Source organism: Podarcis melisellensis, assembly GCF_964234715.1.
Source record: "Podarcis melisellensis genome assembly, chromosome: 8".
Classification (NCBI taxonomy): Eukaryota; Metazoa; Chordata; class Lepidosauria; order Squamata; family Lacertidae; genus Podarcis; species Podarcis melisellensis.
Window position 1 is genome coordinate 24,228,944 of NC_138540.1, and position 27,331 is coordinate 24,256,274.

Genomic DNA, 27,331 nt, shown 5'->3' on the forward strand with positions numbered 1-27,331 from the left:
CGCTGAAATGAATGGGCATGAGTAACTTGGGTCCATTAATTGGGCATGACTAACTTGGGTCCATTAATTTCACTGGGTCTACTCTGAGTAAAACTTGGTTGGCTGCAATCCTTAGAATCCTTAGAATCCCTTTCACTTGATGGTAATGGTTATTAATTTTTTGTCTGCAAATTTAACGTGTAAAAATATGAAAAGATGAAAGATTTCCTACATTTCAGATAGGAATTCTGTTAATGTTTCATTGTTTTTTAATGGTTGCTTGTTTGTTTGCTTCCTATGTTTTCAGCTGCTCCTATTTATCTGTAAGCTGCCTTAGGTTCCTCTCAGGGAAAAAGGTAAAGTAATTAATAACGATAATAATAATAATAATAATAATAATAATAATAATAATAATAATCTGTTACTATTTGTAGGTGGGCTCCAATCACATCCCAGAAAATTCAGGTTGCACAATTCAAGTTGGCATGAAACTCTTGTTCTCCCAACCTAACTGACTTTTCCAGATAAGGAGCTTGATGTGAAAATGCACTGGGAAAGTGCAACATCATTTTGCCTCCCTGCCAACAAGTCAGGATGAAGGCTCAACAGACAGGTCATCTATAAAAGGTCTCAGCCACATCACATCCAGGTCACTTCAAAATGGTCAGCATTCAGACTTGCACAATTAAAGTGAATTCAAGCACTCCATTGACTGAGCACAAGAAGCTCACTTTTAAAAAGAAATCAATTTTTTGTAGTTAGAAAGGTGACAGCAAAATGCTCTGAAAATTGGGGGACTGAACAAATATTGGGGGCATAAATATTGTGCAAGCAAATCAGAATGAATGTTCGTAGTCATATAATGTCCCTGCAAACCAATAAGAACTGGTGCTCAGTAAAGTCAGGGCATAATCTAACTTTTCCCTAAGCTTTGTGCCAGCCAATCAGGATATATGCTCAATGCATTGGTGATCTGGAGCTCTATGTGTGGCTAGCCTTGAAGAGCATCTGGTAGCTGCAGTTGCTGCAAAGTCAGCAGCTAGGCTGCTTACAAGTCCATAGGATCAGGAACCCATCACTTGATCTTTCAATACACCCCTGGTAACTAAATGTTATCCACCTGGGCTACATTCGTTTTAACTCTTGGAGCCCCAAAAGGCTTGAGGCCAGGCTATTTGAAGGACCTTCTGTCTCATTACAAAGCTGTCCAGGTATTAAAATCTGCAGGGGAGGCCCTGCTGAGTATTTTACAGAGGCTTGCTTGATGTGCACAGGTGAGAGGGCTTTATCCTGTATACAGTGGTACCTCGGGTTAAGTACTTAATTCGTTCCGGAGGTCCGTTCTTAACCTGAAAGTGTTCTTGAGAGCCAGTGTGGTGTAGTGGTTAAGAGCGGTAGTCTTGTAATCTGGGGAACCGGGTTCGAGTCTCCGCTCCTCCACATGCAGCTGCTGGGTGACCTTGGGCCAGGCACACTTCTTTGAAGTCTCTCAACCCCACTCACCTCACAGAGTGTTTGTTGTGGGGGAGGAAGGGAAAGGAGATTGTTAGCCGCTTTGAGACTCCTGAAGGGGAGTGAAAGGTGAGATATCAAATCCAAACTCTTCTTCTTCTTCTTCTTCTTCTTCTTCTTCTTCTTCTTCTTCTTCTTCTTCTTCACCTGAAGCACCACTTTAGCTAATGGGGCCTCCTACTGCTGCTGCTGCGCCACCGGAGCACGATTTCTGTTCTTATCCTGAAGCAAATTTCTTAACCCGAGGTACTATTAGAAAAATTCACTGATGAATTTTCACGCAGGGTTGTTTTTTAAAAAGTACAAATCAATGCAGAAATGTGGATAACCAAATTGAAGATTGGAAGAACGACAAACGGAGAGAAACTAAAACTGTTAGATCCACCCAGCCCTGCTTTATATTTGTGGATAAGATTTCATGCACCTGGCAGAATGGGCTCAAGTCTACAAAACCTAACATGCCATCATGTTAGCCTTCAAGGTGCCACACGATCCCGGGTTGGGTTTTGCTGCAACGGACCAACCCAGCTCGCTCTCTAGGACATCTTCCAAGCAGGGATTCTTTACCTGTGATTCCTGCATTTCAGGGATTTGGACTAGATGCCCCTTCCAACTCTGCAATTCTAGGATTCCATGAACTGCACGTGACTATGGATGAAAGTCCCTGCAAACCAGCACAGGATGATCTCTGGCTAGATGCAACCAGCAAACTAAACAGGCCAGGCTGCCTGCCTCATCTCCATGCTGAGCCCAGCATCTGTAGCTTATCTGCTGCATCACACGTCTCCACGTGCGGCGGCTCGGGTCTTCTTTTACACAAAGGGCTATGAAGATTAGTTTGCCAGGAAGCCCCCAAGCGAGTCAGAAGGGCTTTCATCTCTCCCCCCACCCCACCCCTCGGGGGGGGGTGCACGGGAAGATTGCTTTCCTGTCCACATTCTCCCCTTGGCCCAGGGGGATATCCGCGGAGCCAACTCAAAGCCACCTTGAGCACATAATGGAATTCAGGAAGATGTATCTGCGCTCGGGACCAAATTCCAGCAGCAAAGCCCATAAGCTTGTTACAGCTCTGCGGGGACCTCGCCATCAAACAGAACAGAAGGCCTGGCCTCCGACTAAAGGAGCTCTTTGTTTCAAGGGGAGGGAGAGCGCAAGCAGGGGGAATACATTTGGGGAAGGAAATTTCAACCTGGCAACCTCGCCGAGAAGGAGAAAAACGGCTTGTTCTTGGGGCCTCTCCAGATGGTTCTCTCGGTGCAATAGCCACACAAGCTCATTACTCAGCTGTTTGGAGAAATCCAACCTCCACCCGCTTCCCCAATCAATGTTGGGGGGAAGGCAGGAAAGGAAGGCCCCTCTTGCAAGAAGGTGGAATTTTCCCCAATGCAAAAAGAGGGGCCTTTTGCGGCCGAGAAAGTCCTTGCCATCCTGATACTACATCACAACAGTTCCCACTGCAAAGAAATGGAAGAAGAAGAAGAAGAAGAAGAAGAAGAAGAAGAAGAAGAAGAAGAAGAAGAGGAAGAGTAGTAATTTGGATTTGATATCCCGCTTTATCACTACCCGAAGGAGTCTCAAAGCGGCTAACATTCTCCTTTCCCTTCCTCCCCCACAACAAACACTCTGTGAGGTGAGTGGGGCTGAGAGACTTCAGAGAAGTGTGACTAGCCCAAGGTCACCCAGCAGCTGCATGTGGAGGAGCGGGGAAGCAAACCCGGTTCCCCAGATTATGAGTCTATTCCTCTTAACCACTACACCACACTGGCTCACTACACCACACTGGCATTTGTATCCAAGGTACAGATGGAACAGGTAGCTGCATAATACTGCATTTACGATAGGGGAACCTCAGGCCCACATACAAATGTGGCCTTCAGAACTCTCCTCAGGCTACACTCTTCCCTGTTCTTGCTTCACATACACTTTGAGTGTTTTAGCCTGGCTGGAATGTGTCCTTGATCTGATCGTGATCCTTGCTTGCTTGAATAGAGGCATGGAAATGTGCATGGAAACTAGCCTACGGTACAAAGGTAAACATTTACAGTTGTTGCTCCACCCACTTTGACCTCAGACTCCACCCACCATTGGCATACAGCCCCTGAAAGTGTGCCCAGAAGGGGCTGCGGCCCTTGGACTAAAAAGGTAAGGTTTTGTAAGCTTGCAGACCACTTCCAGTTCCAAGAACCTTCATAAAGGAGCTTCTTCAGGAAGAAGAACCTGGAGAGGCGAGAGACTTGGCACTTGCTATCAAGGGATGGCTGCTTCTGCCTGCCTACTGTATAAAAGAAATATCTGCATTTGCTGCCCCTCCCATTTTTGCCTCTGGCCCCGCCCACTGCGGGCATGTCACCCACAGAAGAGAACTGGCCTTGGGGCTGAAGGACAGACACCCCACTTCCTCTGATCCATGGATGGCCATCTGTTACGGCCCCTTTAGTGAAGATTCCTGCATTGCAGGTGTCAGGGGTTCAGGAGTGGAGGCACAGGGGAAGGAGGAAGCGGAGAGCGAAGGGGAACAATCCGAGGGCAGTGTAGGTGAGGAAGACAGTGGGGCAAGAGATTCCATGAGTCTGTCCAGTGAGTCGGAAGATTCACAGAAGGGGGCACCCATAGCCAGAGCAAGGGGGTTCCCGGGAGGGAGACACCAGGAGCAAGGAACCAGCGGCGACTCCCAAAGCAGCAGCTGGAGATCGGGACCATCTTCCCCACCGGAGCGTAGCGGGGGGGAAGGGTCCCACGTGTCAGGGCCGGCTTCCCCTTCAGGGGAAAGAGAAGATGAGTCAGGACTGACCACGCCCCTATCGCTGAGTGAGGGAACAGAGGGGAAGTCAGAGCCAGCTAGCTCCCCCGAAGGGGGAAGCAGTGAAAGGAGCAGCGTAACGGTCAGGAGGAAGGTTACCGGCTGGGCGCGCGAGCCAAGTTCAAATGCACAGGCGCACGGGACAGCCGGGAGTGCAGACTGGGAGCCAGGTCCTAAAGCACGCCGGAGGGAGGGGGAAGAATCCGCGGACTCAGCATCAGAAGAGTCCAGAAAGGGCAGCACCCCAGCGGGCAGAAGGACCCAGAGGAGAAAGGAGCAAAGGAGGAGGTGGAGCAAGGCTAGGGTCTTGAACTGGTGTCTGGGGGGAGGAGATTCAGACGGAGCTTCAGCGGTCTAGCGTTGAGACGTAGAGCTGTGCGCCGCGGCTTTGGAATCGAAACTGAACCTTAATAAAGACTTTTGTATATAACAAGAACTGGCGTTGGTCCTCTGTGAGCTGGGACCTTGGGCAGCTCTGACAGCAGGGGTTTGGATTAGATGACCTTTGGGGTCCCTTACAACTCTATGATTACACTCCCCATCACTTCCCCCACTCCTGAGCTACATAATGAAGAAACTGAAAGAAAAAAACCAGTATTTGAAAGGAGCTAAAACATGGATTTTAATAGGAGGGGGAGAAATAGCCTTCTATAAAATCGTCTGCAACAAACCATCTACACCTGGACCGATGTAACTCCCGTTTTAATAGCAAGGGAAATCCATTATTTCTGTCTGTGAGTTTTAGGCAGGTCATTAACGGGACGTACAAGAGCCAGGGCCAGAAAAGCATATTGCTATTTGGCTCGGCCTAAAACTGCTGTTTTGCACGCCATCTGATACCAGAATTTAGGAGGGGAGGCAATGACTATCTTGGCGTCAGCCCTAAGGGCAAAGTGTGCACACAGGAAAATAAATCCTGCATGTACCCCTACATGGTAGGAAATTCGTTTTTGTTGTTGTTGTTGTTGTTGTTTTTGCATTTGTATCCCATCTTTTTCTCCAAGATGCTCACATGGTTAGTCCCCACAACAACCCTGTGAGGTAGGTCCAGCTGAGCGGCATTGGCTCAGTGAGCTTCATGGCTGAGTGGGGATTTGAACCCTGGTCTCCCAGGTCCTAGTCTGACAGGTTAACCACTACACCACATTGGCTCTAGAAATCCAAGGGTCCTTCCTTAGGGGAAGATCAAGGGGGGGGGGAGGAACTCTGCTACGAGGAAAGGTTGTAGCATTCGGAACATTTGAGTTTAGAGAAAAGGTGAGCAAGTTTCTTTGAAAGCTACTCCCAGGAAGGGGGTCCCTGAGAGTCCCTAGGTTTATAGTAAAAGTCCCCCCCTCCTCATAATACTAGAAGCTGTGAACATTCAACAAAGTTGAGTACTGAAAGAGTCAGGGCAGATAAAAGAAAGTCCTTCTTCATGTAGAGCCAATGTGGTGTAGTGGTTAAGAGTGGTGGACTTGTAATCTGGTGAACCAGGTTCGATTCCCCGCTCCTCCACATGCAGCTGCTGGGTGACCTTGGGCTAGTCACACTTCTCTGAAGTCTCCCAGCCTCACTCACCTCACAGAGTGTTTGTTGTGGGGGAGGAAGGGAAAGGAGAATGTTAGCCGCTTTGAGACTCCTTCGGGTAGTGATAAAGCAGGATATCAAATCCAAACTCCTCCTAGTGCAAAGCTAAACTTTGGAACTCACTTCCACAGGAGGCAGTGATGACCACCAACTTGGGTGGTTTTGAAAAAGGATTAGACAAATCCATGAAGAGGGCTTTTGATGGAAACTAACAATGATGGCTATGCCCTGCCTCCGTTGTCAGAGTGCTTCTGAATACTAGTTGCTGGAAATGGCAAAAGAGGAGAGTGTTCTTGTGCTTGTGTCTTGCTTGAGGTTTCTCATAAGGGGCACCTGTGAGATGCTGGACTAGATCCAGCTGGGTCTTCTTATGTTCCTCAGACTTTCTGCATCAGCTCAGCAGCCAAGGAGCCATTTGGAGTCACTGCCAACTAGATTCTACTCAGAGCCGGCCCCCTGGAATTAATGAGTCCCAAACTTAGGTCCATTAACTTCATTGGGTCTACTCTTGAGTAGCGCTGGACATAAGCCTTGATCTGGGATGTGCACTCATGACAACCTGCATTTGTTCTCATTCACTGGAATGAAGCCTGAAGGAGAGCTATAGAGCTATTTGCATTTGTTCCAAGTTCTTGTATGTGGAGATCGTACAACTTTGAGTGAAGCATGTCTTATCCTACACTTTCTAATGGGTTTTCCCCTCACTTTCCTTGTTGCAGAAAGTATAATCTATTTTAGGGGAGTCATTGATAGCCTCTATGCATTCTTCACTAGAAGCCATCCAAATCAGAGGCAATCGCTGCCTTTTGTGGGATACACGGTTGTAGTAACTAGTCAGTAATAAATCTCACAGAACAGCATGGCACTTATCTCTGAGGAAATGTGCATTATAAAGAGCTCTCCTGGTGGGCAACCCAGTACACCAACTTTCCCCAACCCGGTGCCCCCAGATGCTTCGGGCTACAACTCCCATCAGTCCTGACCACCAACCCATCTAGGCCTGGGACTCAAAGAGAGTTGGGAGTCCACTGACAGCTCAAGGGGGCCCAACTAGGGGAGGCTGCCATCTACGCTGACCAGAAAACAAGTCCCACTGAAGCAAATGGAACTTACTTTTGAGTTGCGATGCAGTTGGCATTTACTTCCAAGAACGTGCAGTGGAAAAGATAGAAAAATTGGGATATTCTTTCAGTTTGGAACGGAGCATGCAGTGGAAGTTATGCAGAGAGAAAGGGGGAATATATTTTGCAGGAGAGGATCATGAGCCCTGCTGAACACACCACACCCACAGATAACAAAAGGTCTCTTGCAACAGCATGATATTTGTGCTCTCTCTTGCGCACACTCGTGTGTGTGTGTGTGTGTGTGTGTGTGTGTAGAGAATTGCATCTGCTTTCAACAGATTATCTGAAAGAGACTTCAAATGCCTTGATAGTGCTTCTATATTGTCACCTGTAATGATAATTACAGTTCATGAAAACAGATGTACCATGAAAGAAAGGGGAAGGAGGGAGAAAGCATGCTGAATCAGCAGCTAAAACCCACCTAACCAGATGAGTTCATGATTCTCCTGTAATCAGGACTCCCCAAAGCATGAAATGGATGTGTGCACTCAGCAACGGAGGTTCTTGAGGCCCATCACCACTCTGCATACTCCCGCAAGACTTAACATCGGAGGAAGCGAGATAGCTTAGTGGCAGAGCAGTTCCTTCACACACAGAAGGTTCCAGGTTCAATCTCTGACATTGTCCCAGTAGGATGTTTTACAGTGGTAACTTGGTTCTCATACTTAATCCATTCGGGAAGTCCGTTCCAAAACCAAAGCGTTCCAAAACCAAGGCACGCTTTCCCATAGAAAGTAATGCAAAATGGATTAATCTGTTCCAGACTTTTAAAAACAACCCCTAAAACAGCAATTTAACATGAATTTTACTGTCTGACAAGACCATTGATCCATAAAATGAAAGCAGTAAACAATGTACTGCAGTCACACAAGCGATCAATCAGTAGCTGAACTGGGTTCCACACAGTCACAAAAGCAACAAAAAAGAGCCGCAAAAACAAAATTAAAAAAAATAGCAAAAACTGACAGATCTCAGCGTAACACTCAAAACAGAAGTGTGGCACTCAAATCGGAAGTGCAACACTCAAAACGGAGTATGTTTGGCTTCCGAAAAAGGTTTGCGAACCAGAACACATGCTTCCAGGTTTGCAGTGTTTGGGATCCAAGTTGTTTGAGAACCAAGGTACCACTGTATTATGTTTTTATATATGTTGGAAGCCACCAACATATTGTCATCGTTGTTGTTGTTGTTGTTTAAAGATAAAGGGACCCCTGACCATTAGGTCCAGACGTGACCGACTCTGGGGTTGCGGCGCTCATCTCGCTTTATTGGCCGAGGGAGCCGGCGTACAGCTTCCGGGTCACGTGGCCAGCATGACTAAGCCACTTCTGGTGAACCAGAGCAGCACACGGAAACGCCGTTTACCTTCCTATCGGAGTGGTACCTATTTATCTACTTGCACTTTGACGTGCTTTTGAACTGCTAGGTTGGCAGGAGCTGGGACCAAGCAATGGGAGCTCACCCCATTGCGGGGATTCGAAACACCGACCTTCTGATCGGCAAGCCCTAGGCTCTGTGGTTTAACCCACAGCGCCACCCACATCCCATATTTTCATTGGAGAAATGTTAGCAGATATGTGGTATGTAGGGAATTAAGCTCTCCCCCCCTTCCAGACCATTTCCCTAAATCCTGATTCACCTCAGTCTCTCCCCCCACCCCTCAACTCACTGTGCAGCTGTTTGGCTGGGGCAGGGGGGGGGGTTAAAGAGAGAGAGGCATTCACACGCCTCCTTTGTAACATGCTGTCTGAGCCATAAAACATACCTGCTCAGAAATGTGCCCCATTGAATGTATTGACCCCGAGTTCCCAAGCAAGCATGCCTAAGGTCAGGTTACTTAAAAAGAAAATTGTGTGATCTAGCTGTGGGTTTGTGTGTGTGTGTGTGCATCATGGGTGTATGTGTGCGATCCCTGAAGTTTGTTCCTGGAGGTAGGAAGAGACACATGTATCGTGCCAACTGGAAGATCTCTCCGAATTACGGGATGTAAGGAGCACTTAGCGGGGTCTTTCCCAGAGAGAACCTCTCTTGCTATGATGACCTAACTGCTCCCTCTCCTCAGCTGTTGTGAATCAATGGAAACTGGCAAAAAGGCAGAGGAGACTGCGTCTCGCTTCCAAATACAGGATTGCAGTCGGCGGCGCTCAGACATCACACACACGTGCAAACATAAGAGGGAGACCTCGCTAGGAGACTTGGGATGTAAAAAAGAGAGGGTGACACAGCAAGAGCAGCAGTAAGAATTATTCCAAATCAGCAGGTCAGCACCAAGATGATTATATAGTTCGGCTTGGCATGTTGCACAAGCCAGGTTGGAGATAGACAAATATGTAAGAGACATGTTTATGCTGGCCACTAGCAGCTGCCATTTGTACAAGCATATATGAACACAACTATATATTAAATTATTTCAGGCATTGGAAAATTGGGCAAACAGTCCCTCAAGGTCCAAAGCGCTAATCCATTGTGCTTTGCACGCGTGGGTTCGAATCCCAACTTCGTCACCAGTAGTAAGTTGTGGGTGGACATAGCAGTCGACACAGAGATTTCTCCAAGTGGTTCTTTATAGTAAGCTGGAACTGAACTGAACTGAACTGAACTGAACTGAACTGAACTGAACAGCTCAGCCGGCCTGCTTTCCGCATGGCTGTCAACATTGTAACAACACCACCCCCAGGGTTTCCCGCCTAAATTAACTTATGTGGACCTGAGTGAAAACTATATACACAATATCCCTGGTGGCCAGGGTGAAAACCTCAATACATAACAGTTGTCATCCACTTAGGAGTCGACTCCCAACAGCCTGCTGTGTGTGCCAAGCCAGGTCTCCAACTCAGGTGGAGAGGCAGCTCCACCTTAAGACTGACATGGACGCAAGGGTCAGTTTGAAGCAGCTACTCACCATATTGACAGCTGGGGCCCTGGAAGCCTGCAGGGCAGTGGCAGACCTGAGAGGAGCCTTCCGCACACTTGCCTCCATTGAAACACATGCCGTAACTGCAGACAGCTTAAAAAGAAAAAGACAGATGACCATATGAGATATGGATGCACTGGATAACTCAGTAGAGTAGGAGACTCTTAATCTCAGGGTTGTGGGTTTGAGCCCCACAGAGGGTGAAAGATTTCTGCATTGCTGGGGGCTGACTCTTGTGGTCCCGTTCAGCTCTATGATTCGATGAGACCATTGACTGACACTCTAGAATATGAATTGGAGGCCATTCTCAGCACAAGAGCAAAAAATCCTTTCTGGACGAGCTTCCAGAGAATGCCTGCTGGCAGTGGGCAGAAAGGCAAAAGTGGGGCAGATCAAGAAATGCAAATTTCACCTAGTTTTTACAGACGTTCTCACACACTTCTCTAGCCTCCATTTGGGCAAGCAGGAAGCCATCATCAGAGTTCAAGGATACCTGCTCTCGGGTTGTTCTGGAGAAAGTATGGGAAGAGCGCCAAGAAGTTGCTCTTTTGTACACCTCACAGCTAAGCATTTCCAAAAAAAATGGCGTGGAAGTTCCGCCATGTGCAATGGAACTTCTAGGGGCAACACAGCTTAAGTCACCGCAAAAGAAGGTCTCAGGGAACTCCAAATCATTTGCTATGTATGTCCACAGATCTAGCTGTGCATGCTATCTGCCTTGATCAGTATAATGTGTCCCTAGTTATTATTATTGTATAATTATAAGGAAATTGCATAATCTTAGAAGGGAGTGTAGCTGTGACTATCCTGAAGGGACCTCGCACTTCCGAATTTGCCACTACCCTCCTGCAGCCAGCCCGCTATACTATGCAGCAGAACAAAAAAGCTCAACAATTTTTGTGTCCGAATTTATACTTTTTGAAATAGGGCAACCCTACCATATTGCGTCATACCACTAGAACAGGGGTCAGCAACCATTTTCAGCCATGGGCCGGTCCACCATCCCTCAGACCATGTGGTGGGCTGGACTATATTTTGGAGGGGAAAAAATGAACCAATTCCTATGCCCCACAAATAACCCAGAGATGCATTTTAAATAAAAGCACACATTCTACTCATGTAAAAACATGATGATTCTTGAACCATCTGCGGGCTCGATTGAGAAGGCAATTGGGCCGCATCCGGCCCACAGGCCTTAGGTTGCCTACCCCTGCACTAGAAGGACCTTTTTCATTGTTGGAAGGAGGAGGAGGAGGAGGAGGAGGATCTCTTCAGCAGTAGCAAAAGCCAAAAATCACGAGCAACTTTGGTACAATGGGGTACAACAGAATTACATAAAGGTAAAGATAAAGGGACCCCTGAGCATTAGGTCCAGTCGTGACTGACTCTGGGGTTGCGGCACTCATCTCACTTTATTGGTCGAGGGAGCCGCCATACAGCTTCCGGGTCATGTGGCCAGCATGACTAAGCCACTTCTGGTGAACCACTTTGGTACAATGGGGTACAACAGAATTACATAAGATATTCAATTAGCTTTGCATTTAAAAAGCCCAAAGTACAATGCTATATTTTCAAATATGCCTACCATGAATATGACTTAATCTCTCAAGGCTGCCTTATTTAATAACAACAACAACAACAACAACCCGTCCATCTGGCTGTGTTTCCCCAGCCACTCTAAACCTGCCTCCCTCATTAAAGGAATATAATGCTTTATCAAATCAATCAAGTTCAGTTTCCCCTTGAATTACATGGCAGTGTTAAATTAGATGTTCCGAGAGAGCTATATCCCATACGTTGCTAAGCCACATCTCTTAGGGCATTAGCTCTCAAGATTTCTAACGGGATGCTAATCTTGCAGAGGCTAATAGCTGGAATGCAAAAATCTTACGTGATACTACAGGATTAGAGTCACTTTCTGTAGACAATAGAGCCAGGGCTAGCTCTGCAATTAGCTTCTGATGGGTACTGCATGCTATCTCTGAAAAGAGCTCCAAATTTTTGCACTTTCCCACATTCCCACCCCAGGCAAAAATGTGCCTGTTACTCCACACTGTCTCCAACAATGCAGGGGCATAGATCATGTAATACGAGAGAGTGCCATTGGTGTCTGATGCCAGGTTAAGACAATTTAAGAACCACAGTCCAAAAACGGTGAAGTGATTAGCTCCGAAGACTGTGTAGCTCATACAGCGTGATGGCGATTAAAATGCCACAGATCTTGTCTGGCGCTCTGACAAGGGGTCTGTTCCAGTGGATGATGTCCAGAGCAGAAGTCTTTGGACTAGATCCCACTATGACAGAGAAATGCTCTGCTCAGCTTGGAAGTCAAGGGAAACAGAAACAGTGCGATGTTTCTGAATTCCATACAAAACGGCAGGGCAGCAGATCTCCCCACCACATGGATGAACTCCATCCACAAACACAGAGCTGTATCCAATACTAGCCCGACTCAAAGTAGACGTACTATAGTTAATGGAGATGGTGATTCATAGAAGTCTAGGGGGTTAGGAGGGACCCCAAGCGTGTTCCAACTTCCAACAATGAAAGAATCAGAACTGAAAATAACTGACAGATGGCCAACCAACCTCTCCCAAGAAACCTCCACCACCTTTTGGAGCAGCCCATTCCACTGTCAGAAAGTTCTTCCTAATGTTTAGTCAGATTCAGCTTTCTTGTAGTTTGAATCTATTTGTTTGGTTCTTGAGTCTATTGGTTTGGCCCTGTTTAGGGAAGTTTTTAATGACTGATGTTTTAATGTATTTTAATCTTTTGTTGGGAGCCGCCCAGATTGGGAAACCCAGCCATATGGGTGAGGTATGAATAAATTATTATTATTATTATTATTATTACTACTACTACTACTACTACTACTACTACTACTACTACCATTATTATTCCCCTCTGGAGCAACAGAAAGCAAGGGGCCCCATTTTCCATCTGACTCACAACATTTTAAAAACACATACATTAGTGAAAACAACATACAGAAGATGCATTATGTTAGAGCAAGCTGTCTTTTAGAATGTGCATACAGTGGTACCTCTGGTTGTGAACAGGATCCGTTCTGGAGGCCCGTTCACAACGTGAGAAGCCCGCAACCTGAAGCACCGTATCTGCGCAGGTGTGCAATGCAATTTGGTGCTTGTGCGCATGCGCGAAGCGCGATTTAGCGCTGCTGCACATGCACAAGCAGTGAAACCCAGAAGTAACCCTTTCTGGTACTTCCAGGTTGCCTCATGATGCAACCTGAAAAAACATAACATGAGGTATGACTGTATTAGTCCAAACAGCATACCAAAAAAGGTTTGGGTTAAAAGAAATGCCCCCTAAAAGACTGGTGAATTTTCATACATTTTCATTCCTGAAATATTGGGGGGGTGAATTAAGTTTGGGGGGGTATAAGATGCTGGGGGGATGGAATTCACATATTCATCTGTTCCTGGGGACATATATCAGCACATGTGTGGAATTCCCTTCACATGGCTTCCAGCCACCTTGCCAGAGGAGATCATGGCCAGTAATCATTGGTTGCACCCAATGTTAGTCCTACTCAGAGTAGACTCAATGAAGCTGATAGACATGACTAATTCAGCTTCATTAAGGGTCAACTTTGGCAGCAGCAACTGATGCCTGGAACTCCCTCAAACATTCTCCCTCAAACAGGCGTAAACAGGGTTGTACCACAATCTACCCAGATACACCTGCAGCCCTCGAGATTAAATGGGCAATCCATCATTTGCCTCTCCTGTATTCTTACCTCTAAAATTCCAAAAGAATCTCTTTTTGTAACGCTCAAAGTGGTGTTTTTGGCCAACTAACCCCAAATGTTTATTTCAAAGTGGGAAAGAAAAACACCTCTTTGCAAAAGAGATAAAGAGTTGTTCCTCAGCTGGGTAAAACAACATGCTCAGAACACCCACAGAGGCTGGAAATCTGAACAATGGGAATTAGCAGGAGGAGGATTAGCAGAATGGTTTTCCTGCAAATTTCAGGAACTTTTGTAAGAAATTCAAGTGGATAGGAGAAGTAATCTGGCCGTAATCCACTATTTGCTCACTCCTGAGCATTTATACAGGGATTAATAAAATCCCTCTGGAATAAATGAGCCTTGAGTTGAAGCCTATACAATGATTTTGGGGTTGAAGCAGATTCCAATGCAATTGTGCATGGTCCCTCTCTCGTAATGCTGGAATTTAGGAACATCCACTGAAGCTGAGTGCTGGAAGATCATAGTTAAACTCCTGCAAAGGACCAGTAATGGCCACCAACTTGGACTGCTTTAAAAGAGGACTGGACAACTTCATGAAAGATAAGCCTATCAAAGACTACTAGCCACAGTCACTAGGTTCTACCTCCCCTGTCGGAGGCAGTTGAACGCTAGTTGCCAGAAATTGCAGGTGGGGATTTGCTGCTGCACTCAGGGCAGTCTGGTTGGCCACTGTGAGAACAGGATTCTGGGAAAGATGGGCCATTGGTTTGACCCAGCAGCTAATCTCTTCTTGTGTTGCTCCTTTGCATGAGTCATATCTGAAGAGGTGTGTCTGCAAAGGCTCAGCTGTACCTTTTCATTTACAGTCGACCCCTTTCAGCTCTTGCAAGAAGGAAAACATCCCTGTGAGGCCCAGTGACACTAGCAGGTGTGATCCTGCGATCTCAAGTGGGTGTTAATTTACAGGAGCAATAAAACTAATGGGGAGAGGCCAGACATAACACAAGACAGACCAGCTGGATAGGGGATTTCCTTGCAGAGAGTTGAAGGCGGTTGCTGTACAACAAACAGCGTCCTGCTCTCACAGTGGCCAACCAGATGCCCATCGTGAGAATTGGGGAAAATTACAGAGCCTAGGACTTGCTGATCAGAACGTCGGCGGTTCAAATCCCCGCGACGGGGTGAGCTCCCATTGCTCGGTCCCTGCTCCTACCAACCTAGCAGTTCAAAAGCATGTCAAATTTCAAGTAGATATATAGGTACTGCTCTGGCGGGAAGGTAAACAGTGTTTTCGTGCACTGCTCTTGTTTGCCAGAAGCGTCTTAGTCATGCTGGCCACATGACCCGGAAGCTGTACGCCGGCTCCCTCGGCCAATAAAGGGAGATGAGCACCGCAACCCCAGAGTCGGTCACAACAGGACCTAATGGTCAGGGGTTCCTTTACCTTTATCTTTACCTTTATTGAGGGGGGATGCAATGCATATACTAGGCAAAATTCTGTCAGAAATGCATAGATGTGCATTAATTTTTGCGTATTTTAAAAAACAAAGCAATTCACAAACAGATGTGGAAATGGGGTCAACCAAACCAAAATGGACAGATTCATCAAACCCTACACCTCCATCTATGCAGATTTGCCTAAATCCAAGAAATAGCTCTCAGAGCCTTTTAGCTTGCTGGCAAAATAGTGACGGAGATTTTTTTTTTTTTAAGAGCATTTAAGGGGAAAATCAACAGCACAGAGGAGATTAAAGCATTTTTGTGAGCCAACTCAGTCGCCAAAGAGGAGCTTGGGAAAGAACCTCACCCCCGCCGCCAGTCCAGAGAGAAGATAAATTTCTGCAGAGAGAAGGAGTAAACTGAGAAGAGAGCACCTTGGTGTCAGATAAGGGCCTGGGCTCAAAATGCATTCTGCATTCACCTGAAGAATCTCTTGGATCTAGGGAAACAAAACAAAACACCAGCCACAAAAGGAGGAGAGTAAATATATTCCCAGGGACACATTGGGCGCCTCAAGACCGTGGGTATTTTCTAGGAGTGGTTCAAGCACACGCTGGGAAACTTTAGGATTCTTCCATTAATTCAAGCGCTCATTGCTCTAGTCTAGTGCAAGAAATCCACTTTTAAAAACTAGCAAATATGTTCTGGTTCAGAAAGTGATGGTAAAACACATTGAAAGGTATGAGAGGCATGCAGATCAGTGGGAATATGTGTGAACACCACACAAGAAACTCCACTCATCGTTGAACCCCTCTGCAAAGAAAACTGAACAAATGCTCAACAAAGACTGGACATTGCCCAACCTCTGTTAGGATGAATGCTCTTTGTTGTATAACCTCCCCGGAAATAAATCACAAAAAAAGATAGCTCAGTGAAGACCAGACACTGGCTGCATCTGGATGTGAGAAATGTTGTGTTAGATTTCCTGGTTAAAATGCTGCCATTTCTGTCCCGTTTTCTAATGTTCCTTTCAGTGCCTATTGCATTATTGCAGTGCCTGCTGCATTAGTGAACAATACTTTTGGACAGATATACTAGTGTGTCATGCTAAATTTCTTTCACACCAGTGGGCATGATGTGGCAAAACAACGGATGTCATTGGACAATGTCATTCTCCTCCATACATGCTTCTGTTTCCCCATAAAAACAGCAGGGTAGAGCTATATGTTGGTTGTTGTTGTTGTTTAGTTGTTTAGTCGTGTCTTCATGACCCCATGGACCAGAGCACGTCCAACCATCTCGTCCTCTGTCGTCCCCTTCTCCTTGTGCCCTCAATCTTTCCCAACATCAGGGTCTTTTCCAGGGAGTCTTCTCTTCTCATGAGGTGGCCAAAGTATTGGAGGCTCAGCTTCACGATCTGTCCTTCCAGTGAGCACTCAGGGCTGATCTCCTTAAGAACTCTCGAGTCTCCTCCAGCACCATAATTTAAAAGCATCAATTCTTCGGCCATCAGCCTTCTCTGTGGTCCAGCTCTCACTTCCATACATCACTACTGGGAAAACCATAGCTTTAACTATATGGACCTTTGTCGACAATGTGATATCTCTGCTTTTTAAGATGCTGTCACCCCAAACCATGCAATTTTCTGGATCCACAGGGTTGCAGGCAGTTTTTTTTTCCCTGGAAGCAAGTGACACAGAAATGAATGTTAAGCTTCCACTAGATTTCCAGAAGCTGCTTTTGTGTCATGTGTGTTGGAAATCCCAGATGCAAAGAACCAAACTTGGGGCAATTGTTCTTTGGTGAGAGAACCCTAGCTGAGATTTGATGTGGCAAAATATGCAGCAAAGAAAGCATGGGAATATAGGCTGTAAAAACTTTTACATTTGCCTTTCCAGTGAATCTTGATGTATCCAATTTCCCTAGCACAAAAATAGACCACACGTTTAGAAAGTCATAAAATGGTACCCTCACAAAATTCTTCAGAGGTCAGGTTCATGTGCTTTTCCATATAGCAGTCAGAAATAGTTGCTCAGGCAGTAAAATGTTGCTTGATTATAAAATGGTGAAAGTTCCTAAGCTATAGGTATAGGAAAACATTAGTTTCATATTTTATTCTTGTCTGAAACAAAAGAGGTTGCTTAAAGCCATGCAGCTGGAGGGAGCAGCTCAGACATCCTCACACATGTAGACTAAGTAGGCTTTGTTGCCCATTTCCTCCCAAGGTGAGGGGAAGTGGCATAGGAAAAACCTGGCAGGACAGCTTACTCTATGGCATTAACCCCTTCATGCATTAATTAGACTCAAACATGCTGGTGATATGAGGCTGGTTCCCCTACAATGTGAAAGCTCAAATAAAACACAGTGCTTTAACCAACAATCCCTCTTTCCAGGGAACTCTGGGAATTGTAGCTCTGTGAGGGCAATAGGAGTCTCCTAACAACTCTCAGCACCCTTCACAAACTACAGTTCACTGTGTTATTTGGGGGAAGGTGTGATTGCTTAAAGTGACAGTGCTTTAAATGTATAGTGCAGATGAGGCCTTAGACTCTTTTCCAAAGCTTCCTTCATACTCACAAAGGACTTGGGCAGTTCTTTTAGCACTGAGTCAGACCACTGGTCCAGCTCAGTACTGTCTACACTGACTGGCAGCAGCTTTCCAGGATTTCAGACAGTGGGGCTTTCCCAGCCCCAACTAGAAGTGCCAGGTTTTGAACCTGCAACCTTCTGCATGCAAAGCAGATACTTTACCACTGAGCCATGACTCTTCCCACAACAGCTTAAGTATTTGCAGTTGTGTTAATACATTTGGGGCGTGCACAGGGGAAACAGCTCTTTTGCACCACTCTATATTACTGACGATAATATTCATAAACACTTCTTTTGTTGGGTTTTATCACGGTGCCATCAATTATGACCCCGGTAATACAGAACAAGTTACACTCTGACAACATTTCCTGCTATTCTTGTTTCTGCCATGGGAAATTAAAGGCATTAAAATTTCAGTTCTCAGGAAGAATAAGGGAGGGACCTCAGTGAAGTGGTAGCGCTCGTTCTTTCCATACATAATAAAGGAGCCAGTTTCACCTCTTGGCATCTCCAGGAAAAGACCTATATTTGAGGTCACCTCCAGGCTGTCAGCATTTTGTGGGAGAGATTCAAGCACAAACCAGGAATTTAGGTTTGCTGCATTAAGCGGATTAAAGAACTCTGTCGTCCTGGCGCAACAAACCCATTTTTTAAAAAACTGACTTTTTGCAGTTGGGAGAGTTAACAGGGAAAGCATGGGGCAAATGAATGATTAATGGAAAGATGTATAAGCACCGCACAAGCAAATCAGGATGAATTTAGGAAGAATGCTGCCCACAAACAAATGAGAACAATGCTCAATATAGGCCAGCTGTAGCCTACGGTCTGCATAAGCTTTCTGCAAGCAAATAAGGATGGATGTTCAATTAAAGTTGGACATAGTCTAGCCTCCGCATGAGCTTCACGTAAGCATATCAAATGAATGCTAAATAAATAGGTCACCTAATGGAGCCCAGAGACTTTGGATAAACATTACCAATATAAAGTACTGGCCCTTTGCCCTGATCCAGCCAACTTGGTATCCAAAACCAGACCCTCCAAGTGTCCCTATTTTCTAGGTAAGTCCCGGATTTACAGAAGCCATCCCAGTTCCTCATTTGATCCCAGAATGTCCCGCTTTTCCTTAGGATGTCCATATTTTCAGCTGAGAGATGTTGGAGGCTATGGAGTTATTGCAACCCCCAAGCCAATGAGTTAAGTAACTATACAGCCTTTAGAAGACATCTGAAGGCAGCCCTGCATTGGAAAGTATGTTTAATGTTTTATTATGCTTTTATATATGTTGTAAGCCACCTAGAGTGGCTGTGGCAAACCAGTCCAATAGGCGGGGTATGATGATGGTGATGATGATGATGATGATGGGTGTCCTTATTTTCATAGGAGAAATATTGAAGGGTATGTGCATTCCTAATGGCACGTTTAGCATCATATCGATTTTGGCCCCTAGAAAACAATGTGATAGCACCAATGTCTGTTTGCTGTCATCCAAAAAAAGGCCATGGCTCAGTGGCTGAGCATCTGCTATGCATGTAAAAAGTCCCATGTTCAATCCCCAGCATCTCCAGGTCACAGTGGGAAGATCGCTGTCCGAAATTCAGGAAAGCCATCACCAGTCAGCATGGGCAATATTGAACTAGGCAGAACAATGGTTTGACTCTGGACCAGGCGGATTCCTCGGTTCTCCATCCTGCCAATGCACATAGCACCAGAGTCTCTTTTTCCTCTTGGCTTACATCTCAGCTTGACCGACACCTGAACCCCGCCACTACTTTGGCTGCATCAGAGGAGCCACGCCTGAACTTTGGAACCTGCTTGAATTGAATTGAGAGTCACAAGTCTCTTCAGAAGCATCCCCATCAATGGACGCTTATCCAGACAAAAGGCAACGCTCAAGCCATGCCTCCTGTATTCCCAAGGTAATGAAACGGTGTTGAAAAGTCTCTGCCAGAATTCTACTTAAGATGTCAAAGAGTCCATAACCTGCTCGGTTCGACATCAGACACCCGTAGCTAAATCTGCATATTTCATTTGTGCTCATTGATTGCTTAACCATTCTGGAAACTCTAGCTCTGTGAGGGGAACCTAAAACCTGCAGGCACCCCTTAACAAACTACAGCTCCCAGAATTCTTTGAGGAAAGCCATGACTGTTTAAAGTGGTACCATGCTGCTTTAAACGCATCATGCAGATGTACCCCATGTCTCAACTATGCTTGAGGAACATTCTGGTGTTTCTTTTGAACCTTTAAGCAAACCTTGGCCAGCCAAACAGCCCAAAGCAAAAGACAAGAGGGTTTAAAGAAAAAAAGATAAACATGAAACCGAGAGAGAGAGAGAGAGAGAGAGAGAGAGAGAGAGAGAGAGAGAGCGCGTTTATGAGGTGCGATCTGACAGCATGAGAGGACCTTATGAATCCAGCAGACCCAATCACACACACACGATGGAAAGAAGCCGCTAGGAAGCCCGATATTTCACAAGGCATTTTACAGATCCCCTTGGAGCTGTTTAAAGTATACAGGCCTCTTCTTGCGGTGTCTTGTTCACCATCTGTTTTCCGTGAAAAGTTTTCCATCCATCTCCCAGCTTTCCTTTCACGGGGATGAAGAAATTCTAAACTCAGCGACGGGGTTGTTAAAAGGGGGGTGGGCGTTGACCTGACAGCCCATATGGAGTTCCTTCAGTCAAACAGGAATGAATTTGTAAGGGGAAGGGTACTCCTGGGCAAATTTCACACAGCTTGCATTGACATTTTCAAGGTCTGTGTTTGCAAGGAATAAAAAGGCAGCTCAAAGTGGGTCAAGTCATGAGAAGGTCCTGAGGAATAGGGGTGGGAGGAGAGAGATCATGACGCACTTTACAGAGGACAGCCCTCAATATCAAAGGTGATCAGATGAAAGAATGGCTTTAATAAAATTATATTTACTCATATCAATTTTATCAAAAGGTCTGAAATATTTTAAAGTGGTTTTTAACAGCATAGTGATGTATGCTGTTTAATGCATACAAAGTGGTGTAATGTGAATTATTGCACACAATTTTAGATTTAGCCTCTAATAAACAAACATGTGTAGATCTCAAGGTACATGAAGGGCGGTATTCAAGTAAATTTTATGCAGAGTAGAAAACTATACGCCTAAGTTAACCATGTTCATTCATTTCAATGCGTGTACTCTGTGTAAACATAAAACCACCCTATGCACAGAGGGAGAGAGATTGGAAAGTTCATTTTCAAAAGAAACTAGTTCTAGTGGAATACGCCCTAAAAGAAACTAATTCTATTTCACATTCATCCCCCCCCCCTGCTTTTTTATAGAAAATTTGCGGACAAGTTCAGTTCACAGCTCAATTGAAGTTCATCCAAATGATCTTCAAAAAAATAAAAAATAAAAACCAGCATTCAGAATGTAACAAACTTTGCCAAACTACAAAATACAGGGGTATCCTGGGTTAAGAATTTAATTTGTTCTGGAGGTTCGTTCTTAACCTGAAACTGTTCTTAACCTGAGGTACCACTTTAGCTAATGGAGCCTCCCACTGCCGCCGCGCAATTTCTGTTCTCATTCTGAAGCAAAGTTCTTAACCCGAGATACTATTTCTGGGTTAGCGGAGTCAGTAACCTGAAGCACCTGTAACCCAAGGTACCACTGTATACTTAAGTAAACATCAAAACACACACACACATATACATACTGGAATCTGAATGGTTTAATTTATACCCCCTCCCCAAATATTTATGATATCTAGGCTTTAAGGGTTTAAAGGGGGGGAAGGTCAAATAATAAACTTGAAGATAAAGTAATTTTTTAAAAAAAGTTTTACCTGAAAATAAACTTAATTCATATTCAGTTCACCTGGCACTTACAGAAACTACTTTCAAGTGTAGTTCAGAGATTCTTGAACTAATTTAATGAGCTTCATGAAACTGAACTAGTTTATTTCAAGCACGGTAGTGCATGCGCACACGCATGTGTATAGACACATAGCATGGTGGAAGAATGTATATTTATTAATTTCTATCATGTCATCTTTAACTCCCTTTTTACTTAAACAAAAAAGCCCCAAACACTGCAACTTTTTCCCATAGGGGAGTCGCTCCATCCCCTTGATTGTTTCTATTACCCATTTGCTGAATCTTCTCCAGCTCCTTTTTGAGGTGAGACAAGCAGAACCATACCCTGTACAGTAAGCCCATGACTTACATTATGTTCCAAGGATCGTGCCTAAAGCCAAAATCGTGTATAGTCAAGACCCATTGGGCTCAATGGCGGTTTGCAATGCCAAAGACATTTTCCCTGGAATACATTTTTTTTTTAATTGCCCTGCATGTAAGCTGAATGCACACAAGTTAAACACATTACATGTAGGCTTACTGTATTCCTTACATGTAAGCCTTACATGTAGGCTTACTGTATTCCAAACGTGGTCACACCATAGATTTGTACAATGGCATTATGATAGGAGCAGTTTTATTTTCAATTCCCTTCCTAATGGTCCCTAGCATGGAATTTGCATTTTTCACAGCTGGTGGGTCGACATCTTCAGAGCTGCACTAGACGGTTCCTGGGTTGTAGTGTGGGGTGGGGTGGGGTGTGGGGGTGTGGGGGTGTGTTTCCCCTCTCCCCTTTCTCCACAGCATGCCAGTTGTTGCTCCAACTGCAGCCATACAAAAACTCGTGACAATTGCTAGCTGGCAACAACACAAAGACCGGCAGACGCAGAAGCTCATTAGCTTTTAAGGCCACTCCAGTTAACAGGCAGTTAAAAAAAAAAAAGCAAAAACACAAACATTCCTAACTTTGGGTTCTTCCGACAAATTACACACCAGTTCATAAACAGACACAGACTATTATCATTTTTCTTCTGCACAGACGCTCTTCCTCTTCGTGTCTGCCCCCATTATCTCTCTCGCCCCTTTCCAACTACAAATGAGAGATTTCCTTCTCCCTTCTCCGTGCCAGCAGTTCAAATGGCAAGCTAAGATGCTGCTCTAGGCGTCTCTCTTTCCTATACTGGACTTCTGCTTTCCTGAATGGAATTATTCACTTCCTCTGCAGGAAACCTTTATGAAAGTTCTTTTCCCTCCTGAGTTGAGCTAATTGGCCGATTGCCAATTTGGGTGTACTTTTTTCTTCTTCTTCTTTTTGCCGAGTTCAGATAAGGCCATTATCTGGTCCCTCTCCAAAGTTTCCTTTCAATCCTTGTTATTTATTTTATTTTTTACTCTCTTCATCACCCTTCCACAGCAGGCAAACTGGCTGCATCTTGAGTTAAGTATTATGGTGGTGGTTGTTACAAATTCACTGTTTATTAATTTGTAGACTGCTTCGTGGCAAGACAGGTTTCTAAGCAGTATTAGCCTATTTGCCCAACCACTGAACTATAAAATATCCATCGTGAATCAGAGATTTGTAGCATTGGAAGGGACCCCAAGGGCTATCTAGACCAACCCGCTGTAATGCAAGAATCGCAGCCAACCACTGTTTAAAAACCACCAGTGTAGGAGACTCCCAACACCTTCTGAGATAGTCCATTCCACAGTCAGCCAGATCTTCATGTCAGAAAGTCCTTCCTAATGTTGAGTTGGAATCTCCTTTCTTGCAGTTTAAAAATACACAATAAAACAAAGCAATCCTGCTTTAAAGGGAATTACTGTGCAATGTTTTGTTTATCTTCAACATGACTTTATAATGCTAGGGGTGCTGTCTACCAGTGTTGGCTGGTAAAGCCAATATCTGGGCCTGGAATTAGAATATATAGTTTTATCTATGCATAAACACAACCTGGGAGGGAGGGGCTCACAGCATGAACACTCCAACAGAGGCTGCTTCCCCATTAGGTTTCCAAAATCCAGAGCAGTGGAAGACCTGCCTCACTCCCTCCAATCTTCAGCATCCGGCCAACTCTCACACTCTGCTCTGGCTATTGAGGGGGTAGGGAAAGCCCCACCCATTTGCTTCTATTGGCAACCTTCTGGACTTTTAAATTGCAGTACAGTGGTACCTCAGGTTAAGAACTTAATTCGTTCCGGAGGTCCGTTCTTAACCTGAAACTGTTCTTAACCTGAGGTACTACTTTAGCTCATGGGGCCTCCCACTGCCGCTGCACTGCTGGCATGCAATTTCTGTTCTCATCCTGAGGTAAAGTGCTTAACCAGAGGTATTATTTCTGGATTAGCAGAGTCTGTAACCTGAAACATCTGTAACCCAAGGTACCATTGTACTTAGCTGGCCAGCCAAAGCCATTGCCTTGACAAAGGAACTTGGGTTGCCAAAGCTTGCTCATATGCATTCCGCCCTCAGAGATACGGGATTGCAGGTTGGGGAAAGAAATCCAGGGTTTCATCTAGACAGACTCGCCAAATTCATATTAATCGTCACCACCACTGCATCTCTCTAAACTTTGGGAATGGAATGCTGGACTATAATGGGCCTGCAGTCTGATCCAGCCATGAGCAACAATGCCTGGCTCCTTTCCCCACACAATTAATCAGCGTACATAGACTGATTCCCAATTTACCTTCTTCAGCCCAAGCTATTAGGAAAAACTCCAGAACGCATCGCACTAGCAGAGTGCAAAGGCATATCAGGCAACTCCCGGTGGCCTGATCATTTCTACAAACATTCTGAAAAATGAGGAGGATGGATCTTGAAAACAGTCCAGAGTTTAATATCCTCAGTGCAGGTCTTTGCTTTAAATAGGGACGGACCTCGATCCAACTAGCATTTCAATGATGTAAACTTAGAACACCTTCCACACTAAGAAGAAGTAAGAACCAACCAAGAACAATGGAAAGGGTAGAAAACAAAGACAAGATTCTTCAGAATATTTCTCTTGCTTTGCTACACACTTGTGGGGAAACAAAAGCCCCAACTTTTGAGGTCCTATGTAGGAATAAGCATCACCACCAGGCCACAATGTCTTTGCAAACTAGAATAGAGTTGATTCCTCTTCTCCCCACACCCCTTTAGGCCAAGAGTGGAGAACTTCTTTGAGCCTTCTGGGCAACCCCTGATGAGGGCAAATGCCACTCGGGCCATAAGATCACCTTCGCCAAGTTTCATTGTACTAATGAGCTGGAAGAATAGAGATACGATTCCCCCTTAATCAATGGCGTGACAACATTGGCAACATACGAACAGACAGCTTATAGACGCAGACTTTGGATAAATACAGCAATATATGGAATGAGTTTACAAAGAATCTATTGGGTTACTGACAATTACATGTGTATTAGGATAATAAGAATATGCACATCTGTACAGTGGTACCTCGGGTTAAGTACTTAATTCGTTCCTGAGGTCCATTCTTAACCTGAAACTGTTCTTAACCTAAAGCACCACTTTAGCTAATGGGGCCTCCAGCTGCTGCCATGCCGCCGGAGCACGATTTCTGTTTTCATCCTGAAGCAAAGTTCTTAACCCAAGGTACTATTTCTGGGTTAGTGTAACCTGAAGCGTCTGTAACCTGAAGCATATGTAACCCGAGGTACCACTGTATATTAATGTATGAAAATGTAATAGTACTTTTCTTTTTTCTTCTTTCTTTCTTTCTTTCTTTCTTTCCTCTATCTTTTCATACATGAAATTCTTGTTTTTAAAAAAGTTTAATTTCAAGTTGTTTCAGAGATTATAGCTCAGGACTTGAAATACCTCCATTTAGTTGTTGTTTTCTCCACAAATGAGGAAGACAGATGGGTATAGAAGTCAGGTTATGCAAGCTGGTAATTTTTCTGAGGTTGTCTCCTTGATGCTGGAACCAAAACAGAGACTTGCACAATGATATCCATGCTGCCTGCGACCAAAATTCCAGGGAGGGGGTTGGGGGGGAGTGGAGTGGGTGGGGTAGAAAGAGCACTGTTCATCCTAGGAGGTGGGTGGGGGATTTTTTTCAGCCCAAAACTATCATCCCTTCTGAGCAACCTTTTCAGGGCCACACGGCAGCAGAGCCAGAGGCAAGAGTAGGCAGAGCAATGAATGCAAATTTTCTGTATAGTCGCCTTATTTCTATGGTACATCACATCAAAGCACACTCTATATTCTACACCCTGACAAGCAAGAGGCATTAGTGGAGTTCAAAGATGCACTCCAGCCAGGCAAAAAACACATGAGGAGGGTGCAAAATATGGTTGCCAAGGGCTGTGGCCTGTGGGAGAGGATGTGGCCTAAGAGAGACTTACGAAGATCACATTTGGCCCCCCAGGCCAGAGCTTCCTAGCCTTGTATGGCCAGGGAAGAGGCTTATATACAGTACAGTGTCCGCTTGCATCTGGGAAAGATGCCTTCATGAGGCGTCCACCCTCTCTGAGAAGACCTCTTTGGTCCTCCACACTATCACCACCTCTCATTCATTTGCTCTGTGTTCCTTTGAGCGCATACAACAGCTCAGAGATTCACCAAATGTTTGGTCCCTCTGCTCTGCCACACACAGAGAGAATTTGTATTGGCTACCCCATTGTTAAGAAGCACGACACGCTTTGCATTGGGCCAGCAGGGGTGTTCGCACACCGCGCAATCTGCATACGCAAACGTTGCGATTGCTCACCTACACCGTCCTATGAGGGTGCACTCTGCACGCCTGGGTCGCCGAGGTGTGCAAATCAACAAATGTACACCCAAGAGGACAGGATCACACTTCAAAACGACCTTGACAGACTAGAGAACTGGACCAAAACAAACAAGATGAACTTTAACAGGGAGAAATGTAAAGTATTGCACTTGGGCAAAAAAAAAATGAGAGGCACAAATACAAGATGGGTGACACCTGGCTTGAGAGCAGTACATGTGAAAAGGATCTAGGAGTCTTGGTTGACCACAAACTTGACATGAGCCAACAGTGTGACGCGGCAGCTAAAAAAGCCAATGCAATTCTGGGCTGCATCAATAGGAGTATAGCATCTAGATCAAGGGAAGTAATAGTGCCACTGTATTCTGCTCTGGTCAGACCTCACCTGGAGTACTGTGTCCAGTTCTGGGCACCACAGTTCAAGAAGGACACTGACAAACTGGAACGTGTCCAGAGGAGGGCAACCAAAATGGTCAAAGGCCTAGAAACGATGCCTTATGAGGAACAGCTAAGGGAGCTGGGCATGTTTAGCCTGGAGAAGAGGAGGTTAAGGGGTGATATGATAGCCATGTTCAAATATATAAAAGGATGTCACATAGAGGAAGGAGAAAGGTTGATTTCTGCTGCTCCAGAGAAGCGGATACGGAGCAATGGATCCAAACTACAAGAAAGAAGATTCCACCTAAACATTAGGAAGAACTTCCTGACAGTAAGAGCTGTTCAACAGTGGAATTTGCTGCCAAGGAGTGTGGTGGAGTCTCCTTCTTTGGAGGTCTTTAAGCAGAGGCTTGACAACCATATGTCAGGAGTGCTCTGATGGTGTTTCCTGCTTGGCAGGGGGTTGGACTCGATGGCCCTTGTGGTCTCTTCCAACTCTATGATTCTATGCTTCTACACACAGACACTAGCCCACATGCAGGAACAGCTCGTACCTGTTGTAAGCCACCGTGGACATCATCAAAAGACAAGGCCTAAATCACGAGCATATGCATGAATCTCTATGAGTTTCTGTATGTCAAATTAAAGAGACACATCATAGAACTGTAAGGCTGGAAGGGAACACAAGGTCATCTGGTCCAGGGGCGTCTTATCTATAGAGGCTAGTGGTGCAGGGCGCCAGGGAAGAGGCAGA

At 45.2% G+C, this 27,331-nt stretch overlaps 2 protein-coding genes across 6 annotated transcripts in view; one reads left to right on the forward strand and one right to left on the reverse strand.

The window, feature by feature from the left end:
* Positions 1-27,331, reverse strand: part of MEGF6 (multiple EGF like domains 6) — a 213,913-nt gene that overhangs the window by 163,619 nt on the left and 22,963 nt on the right. For 3 of the 4 annotated variants that reach the window (XM_081923410.1, XM_081923409.1, XM_081923412.1), the window contains exon 4: positions 9,887-9,991. The exons of the other annotated variant lie outside the window; for it this stretch is intronic. In XM_081923410.1, coding sequence (XP_081779536.1) covers positions 9,887-9,991 — 105 coding nt within the window. The remainder of the gene's footprint in view (positions 1-9,886; positions 9,992-27,331) is intronic. 4 annotated transcript variants of the gene reach the window in all.
* Positions 1-27,331, forward strand: part of MRPS16 (mitochondrial ribosomal protein S16) — a 249,029-nt gene that overhangs the window by 19,522 nt on the left and 202,176 nt on the right. The gene's annotated exons all lie outside the window — the stretch shown is intronic.